We start from the raw sequence: 27,096 nt of genomic DNA, 5'->3' as shown, positions 1-27,096 counted from the left end.
CTCCCCTGAGTCTGCCACCCCATTTTTCTTACCAGCTCCTGGGACATGAATCCCCACTTCAGAAGACTCATTTCCTCGGTATGTCAGCTAAGATCTCTTTTACAGATGAGGCAAACCCCAATCACTCAGCCCCGAATCCTAGAGGGCACGGAGTACATAGAGCATCCTACTTCTCGTCTTCGTCCCTTTAATGAGGCTGTTGAACCACCCTCTTTTGTATCTCAGAATGAATTTAAGACCCTTCAGGATCTCTTGAAGAGGATTGCAGGGACCCTTCACATTCAATCTGAGGTGATACAGGAGAAACAGACTACTAGACATTCTCCACATGGCAACACTGGGTAGAGTAGCAATGCCCATTAACTTTAGTCAGCTCAAAAAGAGCCTTGTTATCTGGCATACTCCTGTCTCCATTCAACCCAGCATGAAGAGGGTGGACAAAGTATCAAGTCCCCACAAAGTGATTTGAATCTTTTTTTTCTGGCACCTGATCCTTGTTCCTTAGTGGTGGAAGCAACTCGGGAGAAGTCCAGGTAACAGGCTTTCTAAAACACTCCTCCTGAAAAGTTTCAGAGTAGCAGCCGTGTTAGTCTGTATCCACAAAAAGAAAAGGAGTACTTGTGGCACCTTAGTCTCTAAGGTGCCACAAGTACTCCTTCCCTCCTGAAAAGGATACGAACTCTGCCCTTCAGGAGGGACCTTTTCTCCAAAAACTAGTTTTGATGCGAGTTGAGTCTGACAGAACTCTCCATGGATCTCTGCTGCTGCTTCTGCTTCTGCTTCTGTTCATCCCTTTCGGAACTCTATTTCCTGCTTCCGAGACAATTGGATGAGGAAAACTTATAACTGGTGGGTCCTCGAGGTAAAGGGGTATCCGATTCATTCATTTAATAACAACCCTCTTCCCTCCTTTCTCAACCCTCTTCAGGCACCAGTCTCATGGGTCTCTTCAGGAACAGGAGGTGAGCTCCCTAATGCAACACAGAGCTCTTGGAATAAGTACCCTTAGTATTCTGAGGAAGAGACTTCTATTGTCATTTACTTTCCAGCCCCAAAGAAAGGGGGTTGGAGACCCTTCCTTGACATTCAAAATCTCAATGTGTTTATCCGTCATTTTTAGATTCCAAATGGTCATTCTAGCTTCCACACTCCCTTCCCTAGATCTTTTTGGACTGGTTTGTGGCTCTCTATCTTCTGAATGCATATTTTCTCCTCTCCATCCATGTGGCCCACAATGACACCTCAGATTTCTAGTAGAGACTTCTTTATTGATCGAGTACCATCTGTATTTTAAAATAACCTTTATTAAGGCCTAAACTTCAATCTAACTCGTTTTTTAAAATGTGAACAGAACATGGGCTGCCAGAGTTTTAACCCCCCTAAACTAGTGGGAATCACTGGCTAAGCACTTAAAATTAGGATTTTAGTTGAAGTGCTAAACCAGCTTTTGTCAGCAGTAGCCTCTTCTGCGGGGGCAGAGAAATTATTTTCTTCAGCTACTTAAATTAAATGACTAGTTTGTTCAAAGTTTAGAAATGGATGGGGAGTTGGAAAAAGCAGGAAAGCTTGTTGTCCTCTTTAAATCTCTGAATAAAAATGGGGTGTGAGGATTATCTATTGAATCTTGAAGGACTTGGTGACCAGAAACAATCAGTTCAGATCACTAACTACAGATACTTCCTTTGTTTAATCAGTTTGTAAATGCAAAACATATTTTGATAAACATTTTTTCTTGCATATCCAGCACATTCAAGGCAGTTTAGTTAACTAACTAATAAATACAGTTTTAAAACAGCTGTTTTTGTGTGTTTTCAATTGAATTCCAGTTTACATCACTAAACTCCAGTGGCATAAAAATAAACGTAAAACTACATGTTACACAAAATGCAGTATGCAGGACAAAAATGTATAAATGTAGAATTTTGTTGCAGCTTGGGTAAAGTTGTTTTCATAATAGAGGTGAAGGATTTTAAAAAATAAAAACAAAACATTGCACTTTGGAAGTTCTGTCTAACCTACAAGACTGTTTTAATCAGGGAGTTGAACTGTTAAAAATTTTGGTTCAGTTCTTGTTCAGGTTCATCAATATTTCCTAACTCTCCAGTTTGGTTCCAGTTCAGACACTAACTTAGAATGATGGTTTGGTAACTGGTTCAACCACTCTTGTTTGAACCAGTTCAGATACATTTCTTGTAGATTAATATTATACGCTCTTATGCTCGCTTTGTAACTCCTCCTAACGAAAATATTTATCATTGTATGCTTTAGGAACTTTTTCAACAGAATGTCATTCAAAAAATTGTTGTCTACAAAAATGTATCACAATTTCAAATTATGAGCTGGGTTAGGATAAATTCCAGGTCACATGATGTCCATTTTTCCTCTGTCAATGGTTGATCCTACTCTTTGTCCTCAAGGACACACGTGAGAGACTAGGTAGGCACAGCCTCAGGTTGGGCAGTGGGTGAGTTAGCAGTTGGTTCTGGCCATGCTGCTGGCCTGAGCAATGCACTGTGTTTAGTTGGTTCTACTTGTTTAAGCTAATCAACTCAAAGATTTAATGCAACTGAAACATTTCAACATTCTTTGAGATTAAGAATGTAAGAGAGTTCATTAAGTAGTTAATTTTGAAATAAAGGAACCCAAAAAAGTAGCAAAGGAAAGTAACAGGCCTTAATTTTTTTTTTACTAATATTTCTTTGCCTATATTAAACAATAAAAGATTCTACACCGTGGAACTGCAAACCTTAAATAAATAAATAATAAATCAAGCAATATGCAATGTCTATTCTGGAAAAAAAGACTCCTCTGTCCTAGTGGACAGAGGGGAAAAGTTCTGGGCTCAACCAGCCATTGAGGTGAGGTGACAGTGGGGTAATTAGTCAGAAGAACTGCTACAGAACCTTTCCCCCTTCAGACTGAACTTCCTTCTCTCCCTCCTCAGTCCCCTCCCTTCATTCTTCCTTTTTTTCAGATCCCCCAGAGACACTCCTTCCTTCCTTTGCTGTCTCCTTCCCCCGCCACCCCACCCCCCCGCCACCTCCCTAGCATAACAGAGTAATTTAGCCTATGCAGGGTGGCCAGTGGAGTGGGAGCAGGAAGGAACTTCACCAGGGAAACAAAACCAGAAACAGAGTGGAAGAGCAGGGGAGCTTTGCAGCCTCAAGTCAAAACAAAGGTCCTATTTCTCTCTCGTCCTGCCTCACCCTCAGGTCTGAGGCCTCAGTTACTGGCTGCTAACAATCAGCAGGAAGTGGAGGGAGGTGTTCCCTTCTATGGGCAGTCCTTACCTGGGCATAACAGGAGAGCTACCAATCCTAGAACCCCTCTCTAAGCCTCTGACCTGTCTTTTCATCTCCTCCAAAGGCTTACTGGGAAGTGTAGCGTCTATCCCTTTTTGAGGGTTGGACAAGGGAGAGACCGTCCCTCAGCACCTGATTATTGAATCTTTTGATTTGAACCGGTTTTTGTTTTTTCTGGGTTCTGTTTCAATTTGGGTTCAGTGCAACTCAGAGGTTTTCAGTTTGGGTTCAGTTCAGGTTCAGTGAAAAATCCTCTGAACTGGTGTTCAGGGTTCAACTCCTTGCTTTTAATTTCTAATATTTTTGTTTCCTCTCCTTCCTCATGGGCCTTGAAACTCTTTAGTTGGTGACTGTCTCAAAGATAGCAGTCTGAACAAGGCTGCACTCTTTTATACTTTAAGGCTTTTTGCCCTTCACCCTCAGTTAGTAAGGTGAGTTAACTTCAGCCTCTGTCTAAAACTTTTAAAAATAACTCCTCCACAAACAGTTTGGGGTAGCAAACCTCTATTCTTTTTAAACCTGCTCTTAATTGTCTGGCATGTCTGTGTTCCCTCTTCACCTGAGAAAGATGGTCGCCTACTTTAAGTATTTTTCACTTCCCCAGCTAGATATTTTTCTCTGGGTCTGTGGCCTTTAGCATCTACAGCTTTGTATTTGAATCCTAGATTAGAATGACAAGCCAAAGGAGAATCAGATCAAGGACAACCTTGGTTCTAGCCTTCATCCAGAGTGAAACTCTTGGGATCTCAACTGATCCCCCCAAGAACTCTTACTATGAACTGGATCTGCAGATGGATTATCAGTTGGAATGGAGAAGGCCACTGTGGTACAGACTGCCTTACTGGTAACCCCAACCTTTCATTATGAATCCATAACAGATGGAAGATGATAGAAGGTGGTAGCTACTGCAGTGTTGGAACTGGCTCTCTTAGATCCACACATAATGTAGCTTGACAGTTATCTGGTGAAGGGGTACCATCTCCGTTGTGTCTACAAGAAGTTTTTCAGAGGATGAAGAGCAAGTGGCCTTTCAGGAGTTTACTGATTTGGACCCTGATTTGGATCCAGCAGTTGCCTGTTAAAAACATGAACGTTTCACTAGCCACTTATCTATATAAAGATACAGTAGCATTCCAAGAACTAGTACAGAAGGTGGCCTCTGCATTGAAACTACCTACTTGCTCTCTGAAAGAAATACATCCAATTTTTGATTGTGTGCTCAGTCTTTGGGAAGAGTATCATTACAACTTTCAGACAGTCTGTTGCAACTTGCAGAATTAATTAGGCTGCAGAGAAGAATTTGTCCAATGTCCAAAAAAGCGGATAAAGATGTATCACTTATCTCAGGATGGCTTTTCATATGTCCTGAAACCTAACTCTAGTGGTAGAAGCTGCTATTCAGAGAGTCGGAGATGGGTGATTGCATTCCACACTGTCAGACCAGGATGATAACTGATGCTTTAAGAAGAAAGGTCTCTTCCTCCTCTACCCTGAGCTTGAGTCACTCTTACTGAGTGGGCCATTCTCTATCAGTTCTGTCTTCGGGACAAAATGTCTAATTTTACTAAAATGTTACCAGATGAACAGAAAAATTGGCTAATGCCATAGTCTTTGATGAACAGCAGCTAGCAAAGCTGCCTTTGCACACAATATTTGACTCTTCAGTTACAGCTGCCAGAACTCTTGTATCTGCTCTCTGTGTAGATACACTAGGTTCATATCTTTGGGGTTGCACCTGGAACTAAGGTGGAAGACATGCCTTTTGAGGAAGAGGGATTTTTCAGCACCAGGACAGATGAGGTTTTAGAGAATAAAGGATACAAGGTATGTGGCTAGATGACTGGGTTTCTACAAAGCACCCAGAAGAAGATTGTTTAAGTATTAGAAGTTTGCCTTTTTTGTACATGAAATGTAGAAGGAGGGGGAAGAACCAGTTCTATCACCAACATCAGTAATCTCCTCTTCCATATCAGTATGGGAGAAGGAATAGTAAGCCAAGAGCTCCGGGCATGGAGATGTCTTCAACAGCAATATTTTTGAATGTCAAGCTTCAGATTTGACATGCATCTCAAGGACTGCAAACCATTCCTCCCAGATTTTAATTCACTTTCTTCTGGAGGCAGTCAGTATTTCCACCAATTGTCATCTGTGACATCGGACAAATAAACATTAGAAATTATCCACACTGGATACTCAATTCAGTTAAAAAATATTCCTCCTTCCAATTCTTCCCTCCATGTTCAGAGACCCTCCTCATTAGTCTATCAAGATCAGAGTGTTTCAGGCTTTCATGGAATTGGGAGCTGTGTAGGAGGTCCCGGAAAAGTTCAAGGGCAGAGGATTTTATTCCAGTTATTTCCAGATACCCCCGAAGGAGGGAGTCTTTGTCCAATCCCAGACCTAAGAAAGCTCAACAAATTCACAAGTTCTGCTTCTGAATGTTGACTTTAGCTTCTCTAATTCCCAAGCTTTCCCAGAAATTCTGGTTTACATGACAGATGAAAGATGTGTTTTCACATTGCTGTAAGATGTTCGCACATCCTTCTGGCTCACCTTGGGGAAATAAGCATTTTCACCATCTGGTGAAGTGGGTTTTAGCCCACGAAAGCTTATGTTCAAATAAATGTTAGTCTCTAAGGTGCCACAAGGACGCCTCGTTGTTTTTGCTGATACACGGCTACCACTCTGAAACTATTTTCAATACAGGTTCCTTCCCATTGGACTGTTAATGTCCCCTGAGTGATCACAATGTTCGTATACCTCAGGAGACAAGGCATTTGTTTTCCCTTTTTCACAACTGGTTAATAAATCAATCTCTCCGTGTCAATCTCTGTTTGCCAAAAGTATTCTTGATACATGCACCCTCTTCCAGACTCGGGGATTTACAATAAATCAAAATGAATCATTTCAGTTACTGCAGAGAATCCTGTTAATAGGTGTGGTATTGGACTCCCAAGAAAACAAAGCGTTCCTACCTTGACAGATTTCAGAGTGTAACACTGGCTGTACATACCTTATGTGAGACTATTGCAGCTAACGTGCCCATTGATTTGAGGCAACAACATATGTAACCCCATACACTTGGCTAAAAATGAGGAGTCACTGGCTCTCAACCGTTACATGCTGGGACAGGACAGTATGAACAAGAGTTACTATTCTAAAGAATGGTCTAATACACCTATACTGGTGGACAGCCCCTCCAAATGGGGTGGCATTTTGTCAATAGGGGTAATGTCAAATGCTTCCAAAGCAGGCTGGGGAGGTCATTGCAGCAGCCTAATGCCTCAGCCCTGGTCTACACTAGGACTTTAGGTCGAATTTAGCAACGTTAAATCGATTTAAACCTGCACCCGTCCACACAGTGAAGCCCTTTATTTCAACTTAAAGGGCTCTTAAAATCGATTTCCTTACTCCACCCCTGACAAGTGGATTAGCGCTTAAATCGACGTTCCCAGCTCGAATTTGGGGTACTGTGGACACAATTCGATGGTATTGGCCTCCGGGAGCTATCCCAGAGTGCTCCATTCTGACCGCTCTGGACAGCACTCTCAACTCAGATGCACTGGCCAGGTAGACAGGAAAAGAACCGCGAACTTTTGAAGCTCATTTCCTGTTTGGCCAGCGTGGCAAGCTGCAGGTGACCATGCAGAGCTCATCAGCACAGGTGACCATGATGGAGTCCCAGAATCGCAAAAGAGCTCCAGCATGGACCGAACGGGAGGTACGGGATCTGATCGCTGTTTGGGGAGAGGAATCCGTGCTATCAGAACTCCGTTCCAGTTTTCGAAATGCCAAAACCTTTGTGAAAATCTCCCAGGGCATGAAGGACAGAGGCCATAACAGGGACCCGAAGCAGTGCCGCGTGAAACTGAAGGAGCTGAGGCAAGCCTACCAGAAAACCAGAGAGGCGAACAGCCGCTCTGGGTCAGAGCCCCAAACATGCCGCTTCTATGATGAGCTGCATGCCATTTTAGGGGGTTCAGCCACCACTACCCCAGCCGTGTTGTTTGACTCCTTCAATGGAGATGGAGGCAATACGGAAGCAGGTTTTGGGGACGAAGAAGATGATGATGAGGAGGAGGTTGTAGATAGCTCACAGCAAGCAAGCGGAGAAACCGGTTTTCCCGACAGCCAGGAACTGTTTCTCACCCTAGACCTGGAGCCAGTACCCCCCGAACCCACCCAAGGCTGCCTCCTGGACCCAGCAGGCGGAGAAGGGACCTCTGGTGAGTGTACCTTTTAAAATGCTATACATGGTTTAAAAGCAAGCATGTGAAAGGATTACTTTGCCCTGGCATTTGCGGTTCTCCTAGATGTAGTCCTAAAGCCTTTGCAAAAGGTTTCTGGGGAGGGCAGCCTTATTTCGTCCTTCATGGTAGGACACTTTATCACTCCAGGCCAGTAACACATACTCGGGAATCACTGTAGAACAAAGCATTGCAGTGTATGTTTGCTGGCATTCAACCAAAATCCGTTCTTTCTCTCTCTGTGTTATCCTCAGGAGAGTGAGATATAATTCATGGTCACCTGGTTGAAATAGGGTGCTTTTCTTCAGGGACACTCAGTATAGCCCATTCCTGCTGGGCTGTTTGCCTGTGGCTGAACAGAAATGTTCCCCGCTGTTAGCCACAGGGAGGGGGGAAGGTTGAGGGGGTAGTCACGCGGTGGGAGGAGGCAAAATGCGACCTTGTAACGAAAGCACATGTGCTATGTATGTAATGTTAACAGCAAGGTTTACCCTGAAAGAGTGTAGCGACTGTTTTATAAAATGTGTCTTTTTAAATACTGCTGTCCCTTTTTTTTTCTCCACCAGCTGCATGTGTTTCAATGATCACAGGATCTTCTCCTTCCCAGAGGCTAGTGAAGCTTAGAAAGAAAAAAAAACGCACTCGCGATGAAATGTTCTCCGAGCTCATGCTGTCCTCCCACACTGACAGAGCACAGACGAATGCGTGGAGGCAAATAATGTCAGAGTGCAGGAAAGCACAAAATGACCGGGAGGAGAGGTGGCGGGCTGAAGAGAGTAAGTGGCGGGCTGAAGAGAGTAAGTGGCGGGCTGAAGACAGGGCTGAAGCTCAAATGTGGCGGCAGCGTGATGAGAGGAGGCAGGATTCAATGCTGAGGCTGCTGCAGGACCAAACCAGAATGCTCCAGTGTATGGTTGAGCTGCAGCAAAGGCAGCTGGAGCACAGACTGCCACTGCTGCCCCTCTGTAACCAACCGCCCTCCTCCCCAAGTTCCATAGCCTCCACACCCAGACGCCCAAGAACGCGGTGGGGGGGCCTCCGGCCAACCAGCCACTCCACAACAGAGGATTGCCCAAAAAAAAGAAGGCTGTCATTCAATAAATTTTAAAGTTGTAAACTTTTAAAGTGCTGTGCTTAAAGTGCTGTGTGGCATTTTCCTTCCCTCCTCCACCACCCCTCCTGGGATACCTTGGTAGTCATCTCCCTATTTGTGTGATGAATGAATAACGAATGCATGACTGTGAAGCAGCAATGACTTTATTGCCTCTGCAAGCGGTGATTAAAGGGAGGAGGGGAGGGTGGTTAGCTTACAGGGAAGTAGAGTGAACCAAGGGGCGGGGGGTTTCATCAAGGAGAAACAAACAGAACTTTCACACTGTAGCCTGGCCAGTCATGAAACTGGTTTTCAAAGCTTCTCTGATGCGTACCGCGCCCTCCTGAGCTCTTCTAACCGCCCTGGTGTCTGGCTGCGCGTAACCAGCAGCTAGGCGATTTGCCTCAACCTCCCACCCCGCCATAAACGTCTCCCCCTTACTCTCACAGATATTGTGGAGCACACAGCAAGCAGTAATAACAGTGGGAATATTGGTTTCGCTGAGGTCTAAGCGAGTCAGTAAACTGCGCCAGCGCGCCTTTAAACGTCCAAATGCACATTCTACCACCATTCTGCACTTGCTCAGCCTGTAGTTGAACAGCTCCTGACCACTGTCCAGGCTGCCTGTGTACGGCTTCATGAGCCATGGCATTAAGGGGTAGGCTGGGTCGCCAAGGATACATATAGGCATTTCAACATCCCCAACAGTTATTTTCTGGTCTGGGAAGATATTTTCTGGTCTGGTCTCCCTTCCTGCAGCTTTTGAAACAGACCAGAGTTCCTGAAGATGCGAGCGTCATGCACCTTTCCCGGCCATCCCACGTTGATGTTGGTGAAACGTCCCTTGTGATCCACCAGAGCTTGCAGCACTATCGAAAAGTACCCCTTGCGGTTTATGTACTCGCCGGCTTGGTGCTCTGGTGCCAAGATAGGGATATGGGTTCCGTCTATAGCCCCACCACAGTTAGGGAATCCCATTGCAGCAAAGCCATCCACTATGACCTGCACATTTCCCAGGGTCACTACCCTTGATATCAGCAGATCTTTGATTGCGTGAGCTACTTGCATCACAGCAGCCCCCACAGTAGATTTGCCCACTCCAAATTGATTCCCAACTGACCGGTAGCTGTCTGGCGTTGCAAGCTTCCACAGGGCTATCGCCACTCGCTTCTCAACTGTGAGGGCTGCTCTCATCCTGGTATTCATGCGCTTCAGGGCAGGGGAAAGCAAGTCACAAAGTTCCATGAAAGTGCCCTTACGCATGCGAAAGTTTCGCAGCCACTGGGAATCGTCCCAGACCTGCAACACTATGCGGTCCCACCAGTCTGTGCTTGTTTCCCGAGCCCAGAATCGGCGTTCCACAGCATGAACCTGCCCCATTAGCACCATGATGCATGCATTGGCAGGGCCCATGCTTTCAGAGAAATCTGTGTCCATGTCCTGATCACTCACGGGACCGCGCTGACGTCGCCTCCTCGCCCGGTATCGCGTTGCCATGTTCTGGTGCTGCATATACTGCTGGATAATGCGTGTGGTGGTTGATGTGCTCCTAATTGCCAAAATGAGCTCAGCGGCCTCCATGCTTGCCTTGGTATGGCGTCCACACAGAAAAAAGGCGCGGAACGATTGTCTGCCGTTGCTCTGACGGAGGGAGGGGCGACTGACGACACGGCTTACAGGGTTGGCTTCAGGGAGCTAAAATCAACAAAGGGTGTGGCTTTACATCAAGGAGTATTTCAGGCAGGACTTCACGGAGGGTTCCAATAAGAAATGGTGCACCAATGTTATTGTTGTTATTGGAACAAGGAGGTTAGCCTGGCCTCTGATTGATACATGGCTAGATTAACCTCGCTGCGCCTTATAGAATCATAGAATCATAGAATATCAGGGTTGGAAGGGACCCCAGAAGGTCATCTAGTCCAACCCCCTGCTCAAAGCAGGACCAATTCCCAGTTAAATCATCCCAGCCAGGGCTTTGTCAAGCCTGACCTTAAAAACCTCTAAGGAAGGAGATTCTACCACCTCCCTAGGTAACGCATTCCAGTGTTTCACCACCCTCTTAGTGAAAAAGTTTTTCCTAATATCCAATCTAAACCTCCCCCACTGCAACTTGAGACCATTACTCCTCGTTCTGTCATCTGCTACCATTGAGAACAGTCTAGAGCCATCCTCTTTGGAACCCCCTTTCAGGTAGTTGAAAGCAGCTATCAAATCCCCCCTCATTCTTCTCTTCTGCAGGCTAAACAATCCCAGCTCCCTCAGCCTCTCCTCATAAGTCATGTGTTCCAATCCCCTAATCATTTTTGTTGCCCTTCGCTGGACTCTCTCCAATTTATCCACATCCTTCTTGAAGTGTGGGGCCCAAAACTGGACACAGTACTCCAGATGAGGCCTCACCAATGTCGAATAGAGGGGAACGATCACGTCCCTCGATCTGCTCGCTATGCCCCTACTTATACATCCCAAAATGCCATTGGCCTTCTTGGCAACAAGGGCACACTGCTGACTCATATCCAGCTTCTCGTCCACTGTCACCCCTAGGTCCTTTTCCGCAGAACTGCTGCCTAGCCATTCGGTCCCTAGTCTGTAGCTGTGCATTGGGTTCTTCCGTCCTAAGTGCAGGACCCTGCACTTATCCTTATTGAACCTCATCAGATTCCTTTTGGCCCAATCTTCCAATTGGTCTAGGTCCTTCTGTATCCTATCCCTGCCCTCCAGCGTATCTACCACTCCTCCCAGTTTAGTATCATCCGCAAATTTGCTGAGAGTGCAATCCACACCATCCTCCAGATCATTTATGAAGATATTGAATAAAACCGGCCCCAGGACCAACCCTTGGGGCACTCCACTTGATACCGGCTGCCAACTAGACATGGAGCCATTGATCACTACCCGTTGAGCCCGACAATCTAGCCAGCTTTCTACCCACCTTATAGTGCATTCATCCAGCCCATACTTCCTTAACTTGGTGACAAGAATACTATGGGAGACCGTGTCAAAAGCTTTGCTAAAGTCAAGAAACAATACATCCACTGCTTTCCCTTCATCCACAGAACCAGTAATCTCATCATAAAAGGTGATTAGATTAGTCAGGCATGACCTTCCCTTGGTGAATCCATGCTGGCTGTTCCTGATCACTTTCCTCTCATGCAAATGCTTCAGGATTGATTCTTTGAGGACCTGCTCCATGATTTTTCCAGGAACTGAGGTGAGGCTGACTGGCCTGTAGTTCCCAGGATCTTCCTTCTTCCCTTTTTTAAAGATTGGCACTACATTAGCCTTTTTCCAGTCATCCGGGACTTCCCCGGTTCGCCACGAGTTTTCAAAGATAATGGCCAGTGGCTCTGCAATCACAGCCGCCAATTCCTTCAGCACTCTCGGATGCAACTCGTCCGGCCCCATGGACTTGTGCATGTCCAGCTTTTCTAAATAGTCCCTAACCGCCTCTATCTCCACAGAGGGCTGGCCATCTCTTCCGCATTTTGTGATGCCCAGCGCAGCAGTCTGAGAGCTGACCTTGTTAGTGAAAACAGAGGCAAAAAAAGCATTGAGTACATTAGCTTTTTCCACATCCTCTGTCACTAGGTTGCCTCCCTCATTCAGTAAGGGGCCCACACATTCCTTGGCTTTCTTCTTGTTGCCAACATACCTGAAGAAACCCTTCTTGTTACTCTTGACATCTCTGGCTAGCTGCAGCTCCAGGTGCGATTTGGCCCTCCTGATAACATTCCTACATGCCCGAGCAATATTTTTATACTCTTCCCTGGTCATATGTCCAACCTTCCACTTCTTGTAAGCTTCTTTTTTATGTTTAAGATCCGCTAGGATTTCACCATTAAGCCAAGTTGGTCGCCTGCCATATTTACTATTCTTTCGACTCATCGGGATGGTTTGTCCCTGTAACCTCAACAGGGATTCCTTGAAATACAGCCAGCTCTCCTGGACTCCTTTCCCCTTCAAGTTAGTCCCCCAGGGGATCCTGGCCATCCGTTCCCTGAGGGAGCCTTCTCTGTGACTGACTGCAGTGTGATCTAGACAGGGGAGGAGGAAAATGAGTACAAAACAAATCTGGTCTATTTCTTGTTCTGACCCACTCCATCTATCCTTTACATCTTTGGCTGGCAGCAGACAAAAAAGGCGCGAAATGATTGTCTGCCCTTGCTTTCACGGGGGGAGGGAGGGTGGGAACGGGGTCCTGACGATATGTACCCAGAACCACCTGCGACAATGTTTTAGCCCCATCAGGCATTGGGATATCAACCCAGAATTCCAATGGGCAGCGGAGACTGCGGGAACTGTGGGATAGCTACCCACAGTGCAACGCTCCGGAAGTCGACGCTTGCCTCGGTACTGTGGAAGCGCTCCGCCGAGTTAATGCACTTAATGCACTTAGAGCATTTTCTGTGGGGACACACACACTCGAATATATAAAACCGATTTCAAAAAAACCGACTTCTATAAATTCGACCTAATTTCGTAGTGTAGACATACCCTCAGTCTTTGGAATATTTGAGAGGAAGTTGCATATCAGCAAGAGCTAAGAGTTGTCAGAGGGGCATTGTGAAAGCATCCTTGTACCACCCTGCCTTTCAGATAGGTAAGTGGTAACAGAAAGAAAGCGCTTGAGAGATAAGCCCTTGTATCAGAGGCCTGAGCTAAAGTCGTGGGCAGGTGTTCCTGATATAAAGCAAAGTTAGCCAAAGTCAGGCTGGGAGCAGACATCAGGCTCTGCCTGCGAGCAGGCTCACAGCCTCTGGCAAGAATAGGCTTGGTATTGCAAATACAGAGGGTCTGATGTCTGCTCACCGCCTGACTTTGTGACTTCGCAAAGCTTGCCGACTCAGTAAGCTCAGGCCTTGGACACAAGGGCACGTGTCTCGGGCTCTCTACTACAACTACTACGGTGTTCTACATAGAAAGCCAGGTGGTGCTTATTCTTCCCAACTTTGCAGGAAGGCTATCAGATTATGGCAGTGGTGCTTCTGTGTTCTGGTATTCTCAAAACAAAGTCTTCTTGCCAACATGGTGGGATATCTGGAGGTCTTGTGGCCCTCTGTTTGAGGCACTATGTCTAGTTTGGAGGGTTTTGCCCTTGTTAACCTGAGTTGCCTAACATAAATGGTACAGAGTCTAGTGTTTACAGACGTTTGTTCCAGAATACAAGTGCCTGTAGCTTACCCTAGGACACAGCCTATAGAAACAGTTATGTCCTGGGACAAAGATGTTTATGTAGTGTTCAGACTAACATTCATAATTGTTTTAGCTAACTCCGCTTAACTTCTAAGACAATCTCTCGTCTGGACATATACTATAAGGCAGTGGTTCTCAGCCGGGGTATGTGTACCCCTTGGAATATGCAGAGGTCGTCTGGGAGATACGTCAGCTCATCTAGATATTTGCCTAGTTTTGCAGCAGGCTGTTTGAAAAGCACTAGCAAAGTCAGTACAAACTAAAAGTTCATAAATGACTTATTTATACTGCTCTATATACTGTATCAGTTTCTCAACCTGAGGGCTACAATTTATTTTATAATTATATGGTAAAAATGAGAAAGTAAGCAATTTGTCAGTAACAGTGTGCTGTGACTTTTGTATTTTTATGTTTGATTTTGTAAGCTAGCACTTTTTAAGTGAGGTGAACCTTGGGAAACACAAGACATATCAGACTGCTGAAAGGGGTACAGTAGTCTGGAAAGGTTGAGGATCACTTCAGGGAGAGGTAAATAAAAAGAGGAAGTGGTGAGCTTATAACCTCTAGTCCTGCATTGGAGATTGCATTTTTTTTAATATTGCTCCATTTCCATTCAAAGTGCTTAACTTGAAAGTATGGTTATCGTCAATTGGTTGGGTAGATAAAGATACAATTGCTGTTTAATGGGAGCGGTAGCCAAAGTAAATTCTGAGGGTTTGGGTGGAAGGATGTGCTTGACCACTATTCTTCTGTGGTTTCCCTCTCCAATAGAGAACAGACTTAAAGCCCTTGTAAAATACAAGCTCTGGCTGCAGTTACAGCTTTTTGAGATAAAACTTTGTCTTGGACAACCTTTGCAATAACTGAGGCACAAATAACTTGGCTTAAAATAAGCCCACGAAAGCTTATGCTCAAATAAATTGGTTAGTCTCTAAGGTGCCACAAGTACTCCCGTTCTTTTTGCAGATACAGACTAACACGGCTGCTACTCTGAAACTAGTCTAAGACAAGCTTAAAAAAACATTGTGTATTCCTATGTATGGTGTACTAATGTATTTTATAGTCTAAAATATTAGTTTGGGGAAGCCTTCTGGACCTTTTAAATTGTTCCCTTTGGCCATAGAAAAAAGCACGAACTATTGAAATATATTTTATGCTCTAAGACTGCGATTTCTCCCCACACCATCGTGACTATTTTTGATGATGCAGTTATATGCTTTCAGTGTAAAAAATCTGCAGCATATAGAAAACTGAAAAGATGGTGTGGTGGCAATGGAAAAATCCTCTTTTGAGACTAGTCTCTGACATTCCTGCAGAAACTTCTTAAACATTTCTAACTTATCACTGTGTTTGTTGCAGCAAACAGGGCAGTGCTTTGTTGTGAGGTGATGCAAGCTGATTGTGTATCTGCCTCACTCTTGTCTGCTAGCAAAAGGGGTGGGTGTGGGTGGTGTTTTTATGCAGTGTTTTCCAGTGACTTCAGGTTCTGAAAGGATCTGTGCTCACTCTCTTTACCAGAAGGGGAGAGGCATTTTTTTTCAAGGGAGCTGTTGCCTGATCCTTTTAGATGGTTAATAATTGTATTGATTCCCAATTGGTACTAATTTAAGGAGTTAAGGGTAATACGGTTCTTATCCCAGAATCAGGCTCCATAGAATTAGAACTGACAACTTCAATATCTTTTAGGAAACCTTGAGATGTGTGGCAAAGACACTCGGACTGAGGGCAAAGCCAAGCTATGGCTATTTTTATTAAAACAATCAGTAGAGACAGGAAAGCACTAGACCACATAACGCCGCCCCCCCCCCCCCATGGTGGATTGGTGTTATAGGGCCTTGGCACTAACATGAATGTTCATGCTGATGCCCAGTCTTCTATGTCCAAATCTAACTTCCTCACCTTCATAATAGTGGGGTACACTTAACTTATAGGATAACATATTAATGCCTTTTAGGCCATTATCATATACATCACCTATTATTAAATCTACCAGCTATTTTACCCTAGAATATCTAAGCCTAGTATCAGTTCAATGTTCTTGTGGTTGTCTGGTATCATTATATACCAGCTCCCTCTATTGAGCAAGCTATTACCCTAGATTTTGGGGAAATGGGAACTATTGGGCCATTTGATCTATGAATCATAGAATATCAGGGTTGGAAGGGACCTCAGGAGGTCATCTAGTCCAACCCCCTGCTCAAAGCAGGACCAATCCCCAGTTTTTGCCCCAGATCCCTAAGGGGCCCCATCAAGGATTGAACTCACAACCTTGGATTTAGCAGGCTAATGCTCAAACCACTGAGCTATCCTTCCCCCCAGTGCTAAGGGTCAAAGGCCTACTTTACTTATGCTAACTTGTTGAAGCCAGTGTCTTACAGGATACAGACCTATAGGTTGCTTGCATTACTGCTGAGTAAAATATAGGCTAAGCTAGCTCTACGGGCTATGAGGCAGATGTCCTCAATATAATTGAAGATTGGGATATGTATAGTATTTCTTATTACTCTTGAGCTGTAAATCTCTGTTTAGCTAATGCTGTAAATCAGAATTTCTAGCTGTCTTCTGGGAGGGGTAAAATGGAGGCCACTCATACCTTCAAAATTCACAGCCCTCATTCCACCTCCCCACCCCTGGTGTTAGAGAAGCATATAGAGCAGAAATAGCTCTCCAATCCAAGCTCCCTTTGTAATCTTGTTTTAATGCAGGGGTTCTCAAACTGGGAGTCGGGACTCCTCAGGGCGTTGCAAGGTTATTACATGGGGGGGTTGCAAGCTGTCAACCTCTACCCCAAATCCTGCTTTGCCTCCAGCATTTATAATGGTGTTAAATATATAAAAATGTGTTTTTAATTTATAAGGAGGGGTCGCACTCAGAGGCTTGGTATGTGAAAGGGGCCACCAGTAAAAAAAAGTTTGAGAGCCACCGTTTTAATGTAATAAAACGCTCCCTTACGGTACTGATGGGCAAGATCCCCTTGGACTAATATGTGGGGAAAAGGAGTCCAGGAGAACTGGCTGTATTTTAAAGAAGCCTTATTGAGGAGGCAGGAACAAAACCTCCTGATGTGCAGAAAGAACAGCAAATATGTCAGGCAACCAGCTTGGTTTAACAGAGAAATCTTCAGTGAGCTTAAACACAAAAAAGAAGCTTACAAGAAGTGAAAACTTGGGCATATGACTAGGGAGGAGTATAAAAATATTGCTAGAGCATGCAGGGGTGTAATCAGGAAGGCCAAAGCACAATTGGAGTTGCAGCTAGCAAGGGGTGTGAAGGGTAACAAGAAGGGTTTCTACAGGTAAGGTAGCAACAAGAAGGTGATCAGGGAAAGTGTGGGACCCTTACTGGATGGGGGAGGCAACACAGTGACAGAGGATGTGGAAAAAGCTGAAGTACTGAATGCTTTTTTTGCCTCGGTCTTCACAGACAAGGTCAGCTCCCAGACTACTGCACTGGGCATCACAGCATGGGGACTGATGGGTTGGAGTTCCCTTAACTAGGATTCCAACTTTCTTGGCAGACTGAACCTGTTCCATTGCTATATGACATCAGTTCATGCTTTCTATAAGCAGTATTTGATGGCATAGTTACTGCCAGTTCAGATTAATCCTTTTTCTGTAAACTAATAAGGCAGGTGCTGAGTAATGACCTCCCCCCTTCGCCCTTTAATGGGCTAAATTCTTGCTTTTCTCTCCATGGGCCAGTTTTACTTTCAGGCTTGGTAACCTGTCAATTCAGGATTAGTGTAGCTGAGACACAAAACAATGAATTACAGGTAAGGGATCATCCTACTGGGAACAAAAAAGTATCAAAATTTCAATAGTTTTAAGTATAGAAATAGTGGAGGTAAAATACCTTTTAGTCTACATCAAAAGAGTGAATTCCATTTTGACTGCTGTGTAATTGTTTGGATGCTTTCAAATGCTGAGAGAAATGAGCTTTTAAATCTTCAGTTAAATATAGTTTGGGAATATGTGATGTTCACAGCTAATACCTAGATTTATGTGCTACCAGGTCCTGGGTTAACAAAGTACAGCATACCTTGTAGGTATTATAATCTAGAGAAAAGTAGTAGAGAGTAATTTTATACTGTGTTTCAAAATGAATTTGGCAAAAATGTCACCTTCTTCACAGCTAGATTGCATTTTGACAGTGCTGTTTCCCTGAGTCACCGTATTGCATTGGAGGGTAGGGGAGAAGACACCAATTCTAGTTTGCATGAGAGAGCTGAAATAGTCACTGGGCTGTAAAGTGATTTTAGTTTTTTGTAAAATCTCAATCTGTTATCTGTAAATGTGATTGATATGTTATAAAGCTGGAAGGGACCACTGTGATCATCTAGTTTGATCTCCTGTGTAACACAGACAATAGGAATTAATTGAGGGAAGTTCTATTTGAAGTAGAGCATGTCTTTTAGAAGAAAAATCTTATCTTAATGTAAAAATTGCCAGTGATGGCGAATTCACCACAACCTTTGGTAAGTTCTAATGGTTAATTACCCTCAGTGTTAAAGATTTGAATCTTATTTTCAGTCTGAATTTGCCTACCTTCAATTTCCAGCCATCAGAGCTTGTTATACCTTTGTCTGCTAAACTGAAGAACCCATTATCACATTTCTGTTCCCCATGTACAGACTTACAAAATGTGACAAGTCACCGTTTAAGTTTCTCTCTGTTAAACTGAATAGATTGAGCTCCTGGAGCTAACAGTGTGATGTTGTGGTGAAAAAGACAAATATTCTGGGATTTATTAACAGATGTTCATATGTGAGACATGGAAGGTAATTGTTCTGCTATACTCAGTACTGGTGAGGCATTAACTGGAGTATGGTGTCCTGGTTTTGGGCACCACTCTCTAAGATGTGAACAAATTGGAGAGTCCAGAGGAGAGTGACAGTGAAGAAAGGCTTTGAACACGACCTATAGGGAGAGGTTGGAAAGAATTGGGCATGTTTATCCTAGAGAAGAGAAGACTTTGGGGGGTCAAATGGCATGGTAAGTTTTCAAATATGTAAAAGGCTGTTAACAAAGAGGACTGTGATCAGTTGTAGGTCCACCAAGTGTAGGACAAGAAGAAATCTGCTTAATTTGCAGCATGGGAGATTTAGGTTAGATATAAGGAAAAACTTTCTAACAGGCTACCTAGGGAGGTTGCAGAATCCCCGCCCTTGGAGGTTTTTAAGAACAGGTTAGACAAACACCTGCCAGGGATGGTCTTAGTCAGTGGTTCTCAACCCCAGTTAGCACACAGCCCATGTGACATCCTCAGGGCCATACAGTTAGTATATACATTGTGTAGATGCAGCCCACAACACACAGAGAGTGCATATGTGGCCCACAATGGTAAATAGGTTGAGAACCACTGGTCTAGGTATACTTAATCCTGCCTCAGTGCAGGGGAATGGACTAGATGACCTCCTAGTCCCTTCCAGACCTAAATTTACTATTGCTGCTTTATATTTAGCTGTTAATGATAGATATCACTTTAAAAAGTTCTTTTAATAAAATAATCTCTTTAATACAAGGCCTCATCCAATTAGAAACATTTTAAAGAAATAGGTTTAAATTGGTTTTTAGCATTAGGAATATTAAGCAAACAAAGATCAGTGGCTCAGATTCTCTGTATTGGATGAAATCAGAATATGTTGCAGTCCCTTTCCCAATCACAGTTAGAAATATATTCACAGTACTTGCTGTGGTTGCCATACTGTTTCCAAACCTCAGGGTGAAACTGGCCCAGATTATTAGGTTGATGTTTCTCTGTCTGCTGCTGGGGAAATATGGTGGCTAGAGAGAGATGTTTTGGGAGGGATGGGGTAGAGGGAAAGTACGATGAAAATAATTAAGGGAATGTCTACACAGCAAGAGAGACACCCATGGTAACGAATCTGAGCGCAGATCAACTTACTTGGGCTCCTGGGGCTTGTGTTGTGGAGCTAAAAAATAGCAGTGTGGACATTAGGCCTCGGGCTGGAGTCCAGGCTCTGAAACCCAGTGAGGGGGGGATGATCTGGAGTCTAGGCTCAACTATACTGCTATTTTTAGCACTGCAGCTTGAGCCTCCTGAACCAGAATCCATTGACCTGGGCTCTGAGATTCGCTACCAAGCCTTTTTTCCTCCCCCCCCTCCTTTTTTTTTTTCCTGTGTACCCTAAGAGAGAGAATCCCCTCCCTCCATTGCTCCCTCCTACCAAGGAAAAAACGGAGAATAAACTAAAGGAGGTTGGTGATGGGAACGGGAAGGACATGAGGCATTGACCACAGATCAATACTAATGAAATTAAGATATTTGAAGAAGAGAAATGAACAAAATGAAAAGGAGCTAAAAGTGTATAATAGAAAAATATGCTGAAGACTGATTTAATTAAATCCGTTTTATGAACAACAAAACTAACTCATTTGGAATAAAATTCCTTTCATATGTATCCCAATTAAGGGAAAAAAATACTGTAATCTGAAAACCACATGAGCAATAACTTTAGGGACTTCGGTGTTCCTGGATCACAAGTGTCTTGCTAAACACTAACACTTTGTTGGCCAGTAGCCACTTCTGTACTTCCAGACATCACCTGGCTTAGACAAAATCCTCATGACAAATATTGGCTCTACATGCAGACAATAAGGACAATAAGAATGTATGCCCACGACAAGTAAATACCAGTTGCTCTCTCAGCTAGTATGCCCAGTGCACCAAACAATCACTTCTCTGATGGCCACATAGGTTTTTGCAGGATTGCGGAAATTCTTTGATAGCTAAGATAACCTTCTGAATGAGTCAGTGCTGTATTCCTGTACTGAGACTGCAAATAGCTCTGGGATGCTGTGAGTGATCCATTGTGTATAACTTCGTTCCGTTCCTGGCTGGGCCACAGACTTTCTCGGTGGTGCGGGGTGAGTCATTTAGATCAAAATTTCAGTTAACCACAGTCGGTTCCTTATTTCTGGTTGCTCAACTTGGAACATCTGGTGCCTGATTTGCAGAAGTGCTGATTGCTTGCAGCTGTAGCTGATGTAAATAGTAGTTGTGGATGCTCAGCAGTTCTGGACAGCAAGGCGGTGCATTCTGGTACAATGAGCATAGGGTTGGAATTCAGTTCACAATATGGCCATGGGCTCTTTTATTTCAGGCTGTGGGTTTTAAATAACTTTAGCTTCAATTTATAATAAAGTGTGAATGAAAACAGATTATTATTTTGATGAAAGTCTGTGTGTGGACAAGCCCATAGAGGTTCTCTTCCACTGAATTGGAAGACTACTTCCATTTTTGTTATCATAGAATCATAGAATATCAGGGTTGGAAGGGACCTCAGGAGGTCATCTAGTTCATCTAGCTCAAAGCAGGACCAGTCTACAACTAAATCATTCCAGCCAGGGCTTTGTCAAGCCTGACCTTAAAAACCTCAAAGGAAGGAGATTCCACCGCCTCCCTAGGTAATGCATTCCAGTGCTTCACCACCCTCCTAGTGAAAAAGTTTTCCTAATATCCGACCTAAACCTCCCCCACTGCAACTTGAGACCATTGCTCCTTGTTCTGTCATCTTCTACCACTGAGAACAGTCTAGATCCATCCTCTTTGGAACCCCCTTTCAGGTAGTTGAAAGCAGCTATCAAATCCCCTCTCATTCTTCTCTTCTGCAGACTAAACAATCCCAGTTCCTTCAGCTTCTCCTCATAAGTCATGTGTTCCAGTCCCCTAATAATTCTTGTTTCCCTCCGCTGGACGCTTTCCAATTTTTTCACATCCTTCTTGTAGTGTAGCGCCCAAAACTGGACACAGTACTCCAGATGAGTCCTCACCAATGTCGTATAGAGGGGAATGATCACGTCCCTCGATCTGCTGGCAATACTCTTACTTATACATCCCAAAATGCCATTGGCCTTCTTGGCAACAGGGGCACACTGTTGACTCACTGTGGTCTTGTAGTTACTCAGGAAAGCTTTCATTGAGTCTTGCCAGGGAAAATTTGGAAAGGTAAGAATACAGTATATTTAAATGTGAAATCATTTACTCACTATTTTTTAAAGGGAAGACAAATTTTTGACCGCAAAATGATCAAGTTCAGTCGTTTTGAAAATAACCATGCCAAGCGGCATTAGATCAAGTGGTGAGGCCATGTCTACACTTCCAAGCTTATAGGAGCACAGCTGTACTACTGTAAGAGTGCTCTTATAGCCACGTCATGCTGGTGGGAGAGAGTTCTTCTGTTGACATAATAAAACCAGCTTTATAAGCAGCGGTAGCTGTGTTAGCGGGAGAGCGTCTCCCACTGACATATAATTGTGCACACAAGCGCTTATGCTGGCAGAAGTTATGTGGCTCGGGCGTATGTTTTCTCACCCCTGAGTGACAGAAGTTTTGCTGACATAAGTGCTAGTGTAGACACGGCCTTATTTTCAGGGTTCATCCTGCTATATCAAGTTGGGAGTAGCCTGAAGCACTTAACAGCAGCTGTAATTCATGCTCTATGTAACTTTATAACTCTCATTTTTTTGGGGGGAGAAGGGAATCTGACCTTTGTTAACTATCTGTTGTACTGATTGCTGTAGTAAGAAATGTAATTAAAACAATCTTATGTGTCATGTGAAGAAATGTGAGGCATCAGTGAAGACCAGCAATCTATATAAGTTAAGAATCATAATGATGGTGAATGCAGTTGAATTCCATGTAAAGCTTTTGGATAGTTAAGTTTACAGGATTTTGATTTTTCTCATCTTTTATATAAAGGATCAGTTAAAAGAAAACTGTTCTGTACTGGTTTTACAAAAGTTTGTGAAAAAGGCCTAATGGGTAAGTAATGGTATTGTTTATACCTGTTTATTTTGACTGCCAGACTTTAAAAAAAGTTTGAATTAAATACAAATTTGGAAGGGGATACTGTCTAGTGGTATTTCTGTATTGTGGAGCTACAAAATGGGATTTTCGCTCTGCAGTAATTCTGCATTATGATGCAGTCTTTAATTATGTGATTGCATACTAATTTTTCCCCCCACAGGACCCCTGCTTCATACAGTGCACAGGATGGGACCTGCTCTGGGAATGAATCAGGGTTGTGTAGTAAAAGAGGCAATTGTCTGTAGGACCCCTGCCTTGTGTTGCTGAAATTGGAAGGTGTGTGGTGAATGAGGTAGAAGAATACAGGAGGATTGTTTCATGATTAAGGCACCAGAGGGCAATGGGAAGCGTTTTGCCAGTGGGTTTCACAGATGTCTGGTGGCAGCGGAGCAGACTCAGAAATTTTGTATTCCATTTTAGGTTCCAGAGGGGAGAATAGGGAGTATACTCCAGTGGTCACAGACCCTTCTGCATTTGTCACCTCCGGCCTGTCTCTGTTCCAGTCTCCCAATCTAGTTAGTCCTAATCTCCATACACCCACCCCACCCTACCCCCGATGACTCCTCTCATCACACTTTTGGGGTATGTCTACACTGCCCACGTTACAGCACGGCTGCAGCAGTGCAGTGATGTGGGCAGTCTAGTCATACTTTATGGCCGGGGAAAGAGCTCTCCCGGCGATAAAAAAGTAACCACCCTGAACAAGCAGCGGTAGCTTTATCGCTGGGAGTGCTGTCTATACTAGCGCTTTTCAGTGCTAAAACTTTTGTCGCTCAGGGGTATGTTTTTTTTCACACCCTTGACCAACTAAAGTTTTAGCGCTGAAAGTGGCAGTGTAAACACAGCCCCACTCTCCTTTCGCAGCCAGCCCTTTTCTCCCACAGCAAACTCCCTGTTAGATTTCCACTTGCTTCCCTGCACCTGCCATCCCCAAACCCTGGCTTCTCTGGGGTCCTCATCCAGTCTTGGTTGTCTGTCCCTTCTAGCCCCTTTCCAATCTCTGTCCCTCTGCCCCAGCTCCTTGTCTTAGTCTTCCTGCCTAGCGAGTTCCAGTCCCCTGTCCCCAACCTTCTCATCTGATCTCTCTCTCCCCTTAGTATTCTACCCTCTGCTTCTCCCCTCCATCTCTCAGTCTCAATACCCTTTCCCTGGCTCCTTGTACCAATCTGCTCCCTTCCCTCGGTCCAGGTCTTGTCTCCTCTGCATCTGAGACAGGTTGCTTTTTTCCTCCATGATACCTGGGCATAGTAGAGGGAGCATTGACAGTGCAGACTGTCTCCCTTTCCTCATTTTTCTGCCTGGTGCCACCGGGATCAGCAGTTACAGGGAAACTCTAACAAAGTTTCTTCTGAGCATTTGCTAAGATTATTCAAAGGCTCATAATGTGGCCAAATTTTGAGTTTCCTGCCCAGAACAGCAAAAGGCACATCTCTGACACCAGAACCCATGTGCCCCCTGCCACATTTCAGGTCCCTGTTCTAAAGCATGAAAGTACTAGAGCTTTTCAACAAAACAGCTGTATGACTTTAACATGGGCAAAACAACATCTTTCTTCAGTCTTTTATTCTTTGAAACAAACTACTTTTGTTGAAACTTTCACCCAAAAATTAAGACTGAGGCAGAAGCCTGGCATAGGAAATTTCAGCCTAAATGATTAAAGTTTAGCAAAGTTATAAACAACTAAAACCAGGGTCGTCTTATGGGAATATGTCAGACAGACTTCAGTGTAGGTGGTGCTCCTAGCTCAATCTGTAATAAAGCAGGTGTTTTCTTTGAAGAATCTCTCACTGGTTAGATATGATTATTACTGACTAGTTGGTTTTGTGCTGGATCACTTAATATTCTCTTTCTGGAATCCTGTCAGTTAAATGTTTGGGGTTTTATCAGTTGCAAGATGAAATACCTCCCAGTACTTTTTCATCATAAATCCATTGTAGTCTTGCAGCTTCACGATGAGCATTGTTGCTTGAGCTGCCCCAAACACCTGCTTTTCTTCTTACCTATAGTGTTCTTGAGACTGATTCTGCACTGTCATGGACACTCTACTATCATTCACACCTGTGTAAAGTGGGTATAAAATGGTCATTCAGAATTGGTAGCATTTTACTTACTTTGTGCAGTATACAGGGCAGTGGACAATTGGTCTCCTGGTATTTAATATTTGATGTTGGTGTGTGGACTTCACTATTTGTCATCCCATTCTTTAGGAAATGTTTTGGTCTTGAAAGCAAAAGGCCTGAACTGTATTACTGTAGTTATTTTTGTTTAAGATTGCTTAAGTGTGGAATATCCATTTCCAGTTTCTTGCAAAGGGTCTTGTAGGATATTGCTACAGTGAATTACCACATACATGCCTATGGTTGTATACTGCTCTCTGCTTCAGATATTTTTATGTAATTGAATTTTTGTTTCAGTAGAAAAAAATATTGTGGAGGGTAGTAACTTCTGAGCATCCAGATTGCAGGGTACCAGAATAGCACACATTACCCTACTTGTTACAAATTTTGGACACCGAGAGTATGTTGTGGTAAGGTTTCTCTGTAAATGGTGAGCCACTAAAAGACTTGAGCATTACTACTGTTCTGAGATAGAAGGATCTGGATATTCAGCAGTAAAAGGAGCAGCAGCAGCAGCAGCAACAGCGGTAGTAAAGACAGAGCAGGTTCCACAGTTAGCATATTTCACAGTATGAGTCAATGTGAACACAGCTTCCCAGATAGCTGCCTGCAGGAGGGAATGAAAACTGTATATTGAAAAAATATTCAGGTTTCATGATTATGATGCTAAGTCATGTGATCTTTACTATACCTTAAGTTGCCAACTTAGCTTTACTCAAGAGAGGATCCTTTGCTGCAGTGTATTTAAAAAAAAACAGGGAAAATTGTGCAATGTGTGTTTATGCTTACACCATGCCGAGGAGACCCTTACCAGTAAATAATCTGTGTGTCCCTGAGGTAAGATCTTGTTTCTGCTTTCCCTGCACAGTGCTGCTGCAGCACGGAGCTGATCCAAACATTCGGAACACTGATGGGAAATCAGCACTGGACCTGGCAGATCCTTCAGCAAAAGCTGTACTCACAGGTAAGAGTCATAAGTTTCTATTGAATTGTCTTCTATAGTTCATTGTGTATATACCTCTTCAGCATAGAAGGAGCAAAAATGTATGTGTCGTTATCAGGTTCCTTATTGAGTGGATATAACTGCCATTAATTGCCATGCTTCCAGAGGTTTGAATTGCTTATTTCACTTATTTGAGAGAATTATGTAATTAGAAAACATCATTCATTATTCACTGCATTTTTATCACTAGCCTTCATATGGGTTGAATTGCAGCCTGCATCCCCTGCCCAAAAAAAAAAAGTGTCAATTACTCAACAGTGAAGGTCTTAAAACAATCAAGGACGTTTGTATTACTGTAATAGTAGCTGTGATCAGAAAGGTAACCTGCTACCTTATAGCTTAAATCAATATTTGCTATGGATTTGTGTGCTGCTCTTCTTCCTCCTCATCATTAGCCATTTAGATATAAATGATGGGCGACACTGAATTCTGTGGGCTATTAACCTAACCATTAAAGAATACTTTGCACATTGTTTTTTACGAATGTAATGTTTTTATATACTTATATTTTTATATATAATATTCATTAATTACTTTAAAATATCAGTGACCATTAAAAATTAGTATCCTATGGAAGAGTTGTATGTCCAGAGTTCATATACGTTTTGTGCTGGTTTTGTTTTAAGTGATTTTTAGGAAATAGAGGTTAGAAGGAGATAAATGTGGCTATAAAAGCATATTAGGCTGGGGATTAGATTCAGCAGTTGACCCTCATTGTCAACAACTAGCTATTTTTTTCCCTAGTGTTTTATTTGTCTTTGCACTCTTCCCTCCTCTTTTGTATTGACCAGTTAATGTGTAGTTGATCTGCTAATGCAAAACACATCTCTCCTTGTGCATGTTTATGTTTAGGAAGGGAGAATACAGCTCCCATCACATTCGGTCAGTAAACATTTCCCCCCTTTCTTTTTTCTCCCAGTACACTGTTATACATTATCTGATCTGAAGTGAACTGAGTGTGTTTGTGGAACAAAGCTCTTTAAACATGACTTAGTTTAATTACTGTGCCTCAAATTTAAAGAGACTCCTGTAGTGTTAACATTAATGATAACTGTGCTAGTCAGGTTAATCTGATTTTTGTCAGTTAATAAAAGGTAAGGTATTACAGACACTGCATGCAGATAGGATATATGTGGGAATCAAGGCAACTTTAAAATAAACTACCTAGGAAGGGATTAATGTGAATGGAAAATTTAATTACAAGCTACACTGAAAATTTTCCGCTTTGGGGCCACTGATTCATGCCATCTTTTCAGGCTCTCCCTAAGGCCAACCTCAGGTGTCAGCAATAAATTTAGGAAGAGCTTTTGCAAAG

The 27,096-nt window shown here is 43.4% G+C and overlaps 2 protein-coding genes across 3 annotated transcripts in view; both read left to right on the top strand.

The window, feature by feature from the left end:
* TNKS (tankyrase) overlaps positions 1-27,096 on the top strand; it is a 288,162-nt gene that overhangs the window by 32,777 nt on the left and 228,289 nt on the right. The window contains exons 3-4 of one of the 2 annotated variants that reach the window (XM_073340168.1): positions 22,554-22,616; positions 25,647-25,742. In XM_073340168.1, the coding sequence (XP_073196269.1) occupies positions 22,554-22,616; positions 25,647-25,742 (159 nt within the window). The remainder of the gene's footprint in view (positions 1-22,553; positions 22,617-25,646; positions 25,743-27,096) is intronic. The other variant, XM_073340169.1, reaches the window with a different exon arrangement.
* On the top strand, positions 968-8,727 carry LOC140910061 (uncharacterized). The gene is made up of 2 exons (XM_073340170.1): positions 968-7,528; positions 8,116-8,727. The coding sequence occupies exons 1-2, from the start codon at positions 6,946-6,948 to the stop codon at positions 8,655-8,657; spliced, it is 1,125 nt and encodes a 374-aa protein (XP_073196271.1). The 5' UTR covers positions 968-6,945; the 3' UTR covers positions 8,658-8,727.

This window comes from Lepidochelys kempii, chromosome 4 (genome assembly GCF_965140265.1).
Source record: "Lepidochelys kempii isolate rLepKem1 chromosome 4, rLepKem1.hap2, whole genome shotgun sequence".
Classification (NCBI taxonomy): Eukaryota; Metazoa; Chordata; order Testudines; family Cheloniidae; genus Lepidochelys; species Lepidochelys kempii.
The sequence above is the reverse complement of the archived record's forward strand: the minus strand, read 5'-3'. Positions and strand labels throughout refer to the sequence as shown.